Genomic DNA, 9,765 nt, shown 5'->3' on the forward strand with positions numbered 1-9,765 from the left:
AAATTTACGATATATGAGATCAGGGTGGGCAAGGGTAGGGTTGGGGGTGGGGTTTGGGGATTTTTCCTTATTTATCGGTCTCTCGATGTACGCATACGTAGGCTTGGACGTCAATAAGAGCGACCGAGCCCAACCATGTCGAGTACAACCAAACTTGTTGTAATATCTAGTCAAGTCAAGATAATTTCGACTTGAGTTCAACCAAGCTTTATTACTAGTCTATGCTCTCGTTTGACCATAAATTTTAAAATTAAAACTTGAAAATTTGAGTTTAAGAAACATGTAATTGTTTTTGAATGGTAGTTAAAGAAAGAATGGGAAAACATAAGAGAAATGCAAGAAAGAAGTCACTTACAACGAGCTCTGAGCTCAAACGTATGACGAGATACCTCTACCGAAACCACCTTGGTATCCATTTCATCCACCGAAGCAAATATATGAAAAAAAGGAAATAGAAGTCAGAATCAATAAGGAACAAAGTAAAGGGAAAGATAACAATGGAGGTCCAATTTGCGAGCTGAGAAAAATAATGGCGAAATGAGAAGGAGGAAAATGTTGATGAACCATAGCATCAGAAGGAAGAAGAAGGGGTTAGTTACAACTCCCAACGGCGACATTGAAGAGAAAAAGGGAGAGCGGCGACATTGAAGAGGAAAAAGGGGAGCTCAACTTAGAAACCCTAGCGGCTAGTGAGATATTTAAGATAGAAAGGGGGGTTTGATTTTTGGACTGGGCCAATTGTTGTTTTGTTACCTTTCTTGGGCTCGTTGGGCCATTTTCTACACACTTATTGAATCAATAAAAGAGCTCCTAAGTTTAGCTACTTAATAAAAAAATTGTGTTTGAACATACATTTTACTTGAAATTTTTGTGAGTGAAAGTTTCAAAAATTTTAAAAAAGGATTTGCATAATTTTATTTTTGAAAAATGATTTTCAAAATCTTTGTCCAAACAGATATTTGAAGATAGAGTTTCAAAACAAAATCTAAAATCTACGATCAAACGTCAACTAAATAAAACCAACGATTTGTTAATTGAGATTCTTAAAAATTACTAGGGCTAGGGGTTCTTCATTCGCATAGACCTGGGCGTCAAGCCGAGCCCGATTGCGATCAAGCGAACTTGTTAGAATTTCAAATCAAGTCAATTGAATTCAAATCGCTTTCAATCGAACTTTATTACTAGTTTCTATATACGCACATAAAGAGTATCAAAAGTACAAGTTAAAGTAAGATGAAATAGAAAATATACCCTTTAGGATAGACATTCTCATCAAGGGAGAAAATCAGTCACGCTCCAAATTAGGGAAGCACAACTGAAACTCGATACCGTATTCAATATATCCATTGAAACATACTAGCTAACTAAACTCAGGAAAAAAAGATCGGGCACCACAACATCTAAAATGTGAAGCTTGGATTATTAAGGTCATGACCTAAATAACAATAACCATATAAACAATGGTAAACAAGCCAAAAATAAAGAAGTACTAGCAAGTCGGCGAGGTTACAACCGAAGACATATACCCCCCCCCCCTCCCCACACTAAGTATATGGACGGAATATTGAAAACTACAAAAGAAACCCGAAATATTGTGTCCACAATAGCCTCTACGAGTGACATAAGCACTTTCGGGACAAGGCCCTAACTATACCCAAACTATACAACAAAAGCAAGCATCCTCTAATAGCCCCAAGATAAGATGGAGCTTAGTGGACAAATAAAATTAAACAGAAAAGGTAATAAAGTGATTTCAACAATAAATAAGAAGATACTGAAACTTATATATAAATCACATTCGTTGAATGCGTTTTATGCCATTCTTTCTCAGCTCTTTCTATTTAAGACTCTAAGAAGGGTTTTTCAAATTTTCAACACCATGACCATTTTTTAAAAGACAAAAAATAAAATTGTGGGTTGAGAAAAGAAAAATAGGTGAGGGGATTAACAATCTGGAGAATCGACATTCACCAATAAAGTTAAATTTTCGGTAGCTAATTAATTTGAGTATAAAATGGAAAAAATAATTATTTTTTCTTAATATGATAAAAGTAATAATATAAAAAAAAAATATATTTTAAAAATAGTGGACAAATAAAATTAAACAAAAGGGTTAATAAAGTAATTTCAGCAATAAATAAGAAGAGACTGAAACTTACACATAAATCGCATTTGTTGAATGCTTTTTATTCCTGTCTTTCTTAGCTCAATTAATGTTGAGTCTTTCTTAGCTCAATTAATGTTGAGTATAAAATGAAAATATAATAATCTTTTCTCGATATGATAAAAGTAATAAATAAAAAAAAATATTTACAAAAGAAAAGACATATAAAATTAAACAGAAAGTGTAATAACATAATTTCAACAATAAATGATAAAAGACTGAAACTTACACATAAATCGCATTCGTTGAATGCGTTTTATGTCTTTCTTTGTCAGCTCAACTAATGTTGATTATAAAATGAAAACAATAATTATCTTTTCACGATACGATAAAAGTAATAAATAAAAGAAATAAATATATTAAAAAAATAGTAGACAAATTAAATTAAACAGAAAGGGTAATAACGTAATTTCAACATTAAATGGAAGGAGACAGAAACTTACTCATAAATCGCATTCGTTGAATGCGTTTTATGCCTTTCTTTCTTAGCTCAATTAATGTTGAGTATAAAATAAAAAAAAAAATTATCTTTTTTCGATATGATAAAAGTAATAAATAAAAGAAATAAATATATTTTAAAACTATTGGACAAATCAAATTAAGTGGAAGTGATAATAACGTAATTTCAAAAATAAATGAGAGAAAACTGAAATTTACACATAAGTCGCATTCATTGAATACGTTTTATGACTTTCTCTCTCAGCTCAATTAATGTTGAGTATAAAATAAAAAATAATTATCTTTTCTCGATATGATAAAAGTAATAAATAAAAGAAATGGATATATTTTAAAACTATTAGACAAATAAAATTAAATAGAAAGGGTAATAGCGTAATTTCAACAATAAATGAGAAGAGGCTGAAACTTACACATAAATCGCATTCGTTGAAAACGTTTTATGCCTTTCTTTCTCAGCTCAATAAACGTTGAGTATAAATGAAAATATAATAATCTTTTCTCGATATGAAAAAAGTAATAAATAAATAAAAAATATATTTAAAAAATAGCAGACAAATAAAATTAAACGAAAGCGGTAATAACGTCATTTCAACAATAAATGAGAAGAGACTGAAATTTACACATAAATTGCATTCGTTGAATGCGTTTTATGTCTTTCTTTCTCAACCCAATTAATGTTGATTATAAAATGAAAATAATAATTATCTTTTCTACATATGATAAAAGTAATAAATAAAAGAAATAAATATATTTAAAAAATAGTAGACAAATAAAATTAAACATAAAGGGTATTAACACAATTTCAATATTAAATGTGAAGAGATTGAAACTTACACATAAATCACACTCGTTGAATGTGTTTTATGCCTTTCTTTCTCAGCTCAATTAACGTTGAGTATAAATTAAAAATATTTATTTATTCTCGATATGATAAAAGTAATAAATAAAAGAAATAAATATTTTAAAAATAGTGGACAAATAAAATTAAACATAAAGGGTAATATCGTAATTTCAACAATAAATGAAAAGAGACTGAAACTTACACATAAATCGCATTCGTTGAGTGCGTTTTATGCCTTTATCTCTCAACTCTTTCTATTTAGGCATGTAAGAAGAGTTTTTTTAAGTTTTCAACGTCATTACCTTTTTTTTTAAAAAGAAAATAAATTAATTGTGGGTCAAGAAAAGAAAAATTGGGGAGGGGATTAACAATTTGCAGAATCGAACATTCATTGATAAAGTTAAATTTTAGGTAACAAATCAATTGAGATATGAAGATTCTAAAAAAAAATAAGCAGTTAAACTTAGAGCATAAAATAGAAAAAAATGATTATCTTTTCTTGATATGATAAAAGTAATAAATATATTTCAAAAATAGTGGACAAATAAAATTAAACGAAAGGGATAATGAATTAATTTCAACAATAAATAAGAAGAGACTGAAACTTATAAATAAATCGCATTCACCGAATGCGTTTTATGCCTTTCTTTCTCAGTTCTTTATATTTAAGCATCATAGAAGGGTTTTTCAAGTTTTCAGTGCTATAACCTTTTTTTAAAAGGCAAAAAAATAAAACTGTGGGTCAAGAAAAGAAAAATAAGGGAGGGGATTAACAATTTGGAAAATCGAACAATCTTATATATAGTGAGTGTGTGAGAGAGAGAGAGAGAGCGCATATGTGTGTTCTTGTGCCGCTGGTACACGACAGAGGATTCACCCGTGATACCAGGGTTTGAATTCAGTTAGAGCGCCATTTCATTGTTTTTATTTTAAGTTTAGCTTAGAGATCATATTTGGTGCATCAGACGTCTTCAAATCTAGGGTTTCGCCTCTGAACACGCCTGCCATCTACTACCTTTGTCCAGTTATTTTATCTTTTTCGGATCAAAGCGACACCATTGCAAATCTCTTTGAACATAAATAATATTCTCCCCGTTCTAATTTGTGTGATATTGTTTGACTTGACACATACTTTAAAAAGAAAGATTTTTTTTTTGTAACTTATTGCCTAAAACAAGTTATAAATGTTTGTACAACTATAAATGATCTCATTGAAAAATTAAAATTATTACTCTATCTGTTTAAATTTATTTGATTTATTTATTTTTTTAATTATTTTAAAAAAAAAAACCTTTTCCCTTTTTAGCAATTCTTTAATTTCAACTTTCCACCTTACATATTTAAAATTACAATATTAATGAACATTTTAGTTACTTAACATATCTTTAATTTAAGACCCAAATATCAAAAGTCTTTTTAATTTTCTTAAATCATGTATCAAGTCATATTAGACCAAACAAATTGAAATGAAGAAAATATTAAACATATAAATACATTATTCATTTTGGAATAGGCTAAAACAAAAATTTTCAAGAAATTACAATATGCATTATCTAAAATATAATAAAAAGTCGTTTAGCGTGAAGTATAATGTATAATAATTGTAAGATAAATTATATAATTATTTTATTCTGTATTTGGTTAAATGTATTTGATAGATCTTAAATTATTTATCTCGTTATTTATATAATAGTGATAAAATTTATCACATATATACATAATTTGATAACTAATACGAAATAATTAATTCCGAAATAACTTTTTCCCAACCGAAGCTAATATTATATTGCCATGTGTCTTTTCTCTCAACCACTATATAAAATTAGTGGCTGAAAACCAAAAAGTACTGTAGTGGGGATCTTTTTTGATTTTGAGAATATAGTATTAAATATACATAATTCATTGCCCCAAATATCCATAGATACTTCTCGAATTTGCTTAATTTTGCTTAATCGCCATTGATATCAAAATATCCAGATCTTGTTCTTCATTGATATGGTGTAATTGAAGCTGTTTATAGATGAATTGAGGTGAATTTGAGCAGATTTGAACTGTAAATTGAACTCCATTGTTTGTGTGTAGAGTGTCTTTCAATGTCGCCCAAGACTCTAGATTCACGTCACGCCATTGAATCATGTACATATCATCTCCATTCTTGGAAACCCTTTCAGTTTCCGACTCCGAATTCTAAAACCCTAGATTTAGATTCGCCAAAAACTTACTCCCCGTCGACCCATGGTGGGGTGCATACGAAGCGTCAATGTAGAGCGGATCGAACTACTTCGATTCCAATTGAAGCTCTTGATATGTCAAAGCTAAGTTTATTTGAGGAGGATAGGCCTTTATCGGTTCATAAACGGGAGAATCTTAGGTTGATAGCTGGTAAAAGGCGGAGACGTGGGTCTCGTTCGGTTTCCGGGAGGAGTAGTGATCGGAGTGGGACTAGAAGACGGTGTTGCTCGGTTGGAGCTTCAGCAGCTTATGGGACTTGTTCGGATTTTCCTGTTGCTGTGGGGACTGATTCGAGTGGGGAGTTATTTGTGAATGGGGATATGCATTGGACTTTGGATGTTAGTGAGGTTACGAAGAGTTTAAGGAAGGAGAAGGAAGGTGGTGGGGTTGGTGAAAGAGAGAGTAATTTAAATGGTTTGTCTGTGCAAAGTGGGAATTTTGAGGGCTTGGGTAATGAGTCAGGGTATGGGAGTGAACCGGGGTATCGCGGTGATGCAGAGTTTGGATATGGTGATGAGTTTGATGAAGAAGAAGATGATCAACGGCTTTCCTTCTGGGGCGACGAATTTGGAGGTATACCCTGCAGTCTGCATAATGCCCTTTCTTTTAAATATTTGTAGTGTCGGAATCAGCTTGTGCTCACCTTGACTGTTCCTATGGATACATGGTAGCTCCCACCAATACAGTTGGTGTGTAAATCCTTTTGCCTGCTGAGATCTTATGGTTCTCCTCCTGCTTCATTGATTGACCGCTGAACCACACCCTAGGGTGCGTCGTGAATTATGCAATAAGCCGTAATACGGAACTAGTTGGTTGTAGGTTAATGAATCATTATATCTATTTAGCTTCATTTGGGCCGGTTGTCTTGATTGTTGTATCGTACTACTTAGATTTGCTCGAAGTATTTACCTGTTGAGACAAACATTTAAATGGTCAATCTGATTGGTGTGATCTCTGTCAGTAAAAATGGACTCTGTATGGAATGCCATAGTTTAAAGAGTTACTGTTTGATATCTTTCTATCAGAAGAGTCAATTTCATCCTGTCCTAAGAGTTAGACAATGCCTTGTAGTCTCGGAAAGAAACATGTAAATAGCTTCTTTTAAGGATGTATGGCAGCTTGATGAACTCCTGTAAGAAATATTGCAGGAAGTTAATTTTTTGATTCATAACCATTTTCATGTTTGTGATACATATGTTTTTTCTGTGGAGAATCTATATATTCTGATTCTGCTAACAGAGAAGGTATATATTATGACACTCATGGAGAAGCTATTCCCTGTCTATAGAACACAAATACAGTACTGCAAGTTGGAATGGAAAGAAGTAATTAAGCAAAGTTGTGCCAGAACTATTGATGTTAATTCATTTATGCTTTCATTGATTTGGTGGTTGATACATTGTTTTATTAATTCTTCAGCATTTGAAACAACATTGAGAGGGGGGGGGGGGGGGGGGGGGGGAGGCTGTGTGGAAGTTATTAAACTTTGGTTGAGGGGAAAGTTGGATATGCAAATGATGGATTTCTAATGGCTGATAGCAACATGATAAATGAAATTACAAAACTTGTAAATGTACATGGCACTAATCCAATGATTGGAACGGAGGATTAAACTTGGTTTTAGGAATTGAGCTAGAAGTATGCCGTGAAGTTGTTGAGTTTCAATTAAATATCCCAGTTGGAGCATTACAGTGGGCGTGGACATGTTTAAGATTTCTAGTGAAGTATGGCTGAACTGTATATATTCTGCTTGTGTATGTCTTAAAGTCCATGGGTGCTTTACTTGCAATTGGTTTCCCTCTAGTTGTCTGTGACTTCTAACTCCTTTACTTTTGATAAGTTACATAATTTTTTCCAATGGAACATTTACTTCATAAAAAAAAAAAGGTAAATAATTTAGTAATAGTGTGACTTCCAACTTATATGTTGCTTAATATAGTCTACAGACAGTCTCTTCCAATTCTTACTTTTCTGATGAGTGGTAAAAGTGGTCTTATTTCTGTATGTTTACAAGCAGGATTAAGACTATTATGTGCTTTGTTTTTCACTTAAGTCCTGTTAACAAATTTGTTCCAAATCAGTGCTTAAACTACCGTGTATAATGCCTTATGACACAATTAACTGCTTGTGCTATACTACTGGTGGCTCTTATATAGTGATAACTGATATCAATGACTCATTAACCTATATTGACTTTTGAGTAGGGGTGGAAAGGGGATACAAATGATAGGGAAGCGTAAGGAGGTATTTTATTGTTCGTTGGAGTAAGCAAGTAAAGTTAATGCCTTTCAATTCCTTTGACTTTTCAAAGGTTACAGATAGAGGTATAATGTGGAAATTCTAATTAGTCTCGGTGGTCCTTTGCTGAGATCCAGGCCTTCATTCTCATCCTTGCTCCCCCCCCCCCCCCCCACACACACAGAGACACACGTTGTTTGCAATCCTCCCTTTCTAAGGAAGTTTCAGTTTTTCTGGAAGATAGGAAACAGATAATGTCGCGCGAACCCCTTTTTCCCTTTGATGTAGTATAACCAGGGTAGATCTAGCCTTGTTTAACAGGGGAGTCAACTGACACCCCTTCACCAAAAATTACACTGCAGGTTAAAATACTCCTAAAAACTTCATTTGGCTTCTTCGTGTGTTTACTTTTTTATATTTAGGATTCCTTACTGAAAATTCTGGCTCCGCCATTGGTAGAATCATGTAAACGTATATGCTGGGATCTCACTAGTGGCAGGTGGTTAAGATGTTTCTTTAAGCAGACTGTTTTTGTTGAAATCTCAATATAGGTCAGGATTCTAAGGCAGTTAGATTGAGCTTGGTAGTAGATCAGTAGTACTACTTTACTTGGTGCTTGTGTATGCAGTAATGGCTGCTAATTGAGTAGAAAGCCCACCTATTTACTGCTTAACTTGTTTCTTTGGTCTCTTGTACTAACAGCACTCTCTAGGATGGAGAAAGTTGGAGAGAACACATTGCAGAAGGTGCACCATAGATGTCGGCGGAGGAAACAAGATTGTAGAATGGTGATCTCTTGAGGTTTGCTGATGTTGATGAGTATGATTCTGTCACTATTATTGATAGCCGATTCCAAGATTTTGCCAGTGATACAATCGCGTAATTCATGAGCAGAACCTTTTTGGGTTTGAATACAGAGTCTACTGCTGTAAATATGAACAAATGATGTTGGTATTATTCATGTCTTATTGTCATGCTCCCCCATGATGTTCACTATGGTATGTTTTGGTTGGGGATTAGACAAGTCAGTCTGTTGTACTATTTAAGGGGTCGTTTGATAGTGTGTAAGAATAGCGTTGAATATGGTGTATTAGTAATACTGAGATTATCTTTTGTTGTGTTCTATTTGGTTTGGTATATTAAACATAACAAGCATTGCATAATTTCTAAAGAAAATATCTTCACAAATACGATGAAAGGATGTGGAGAAAGTTCTAATTTTGTGCATTAAAACGCCTTGCATTGCTAGTACCATGATTAACTCTTTGGGAATTCAAAATTAAACTTGACTCTTATTTCCAACTATTAACCTTAATACTAGTAAGACAATGTTCTTAGGTATTTTTATTTTATTGATAGTAAGAAAACATATTTTTTCTTAATCATAGGAAGACAAATGAAAAAAGAAATACAAAATATTATTGTTGTTAATTCTTTTACTTTTTTAAAAAAAAAAACAAATCTTTAAAGAAAACACAAACAGTTCTTCGTATCGTAAAAAATATCATAAAACGGTTGTATTTCAATATTTAATATATATTTGATTTTTTAAATCTATCAATAGTTGATTAGTAGTGTTTGAACCTCGGTAGATGGTAGTAATTAACATATTACTGTCATAGTTACAATAACTAATTTCCGTTTAATGAAGATACAAATACAATGCACATACCTTCCAAACATAAGAAATTACATAGAAAGAACATAATGTACATACCTACCAAACTTAAGAAATTATATAAAACACAATGCACATACCTTCCAAACTTAAGAAATTACATAGAAAAAACATAATGTACATACCTTCCTAAGGACCTTAATCATAAAAATA

At 32.3% G+C, this 9,765-nt stretch overlaps 1 protein-coding gene across 1 annotated transcript; it reads left to right on the forward strand.

The window, feature by feature from the left end:
- Positions 1–5,314: 5,314 nt before the first annotated feature.
- On the forward strand, positions 5,315–9,047 carry LOC125812921 (uncharacterized). The gene is made up of 2 exons (XM_049492391.1): positions 5,315–6,269; positions 8,637–9,047. The coding sequence occupies exons 1-2, from the start codon at positions 5,558–5,560 to the stop codon at positions 8,732–8,734; spliced, it is 810 nt and encodes a 269-aa protein (XP_049348348.1). The 5' UTR covers positions 5,315–5,557; the 3' UTR covers positions 8,735–9,047.
- Positions 9,048–9,765: the final 718 nt, after the last annotated feature.

This window comes from Solanum verrucosum, unplaced genomic scaffold (assembly GCF_900185275.1).
Source record: "Solanum verrucosum unplaced genomic scaffold, falcon-dt-bn FXZP01000144.1, whole genome shotgun sequence".
NCBI classification, from domain to species: Eukaryota; Viridiplantae; Streptophyta; class Magnoliopsida; order Solanales; family Solanaceae; genus Solanum; species Solanum verrucosum.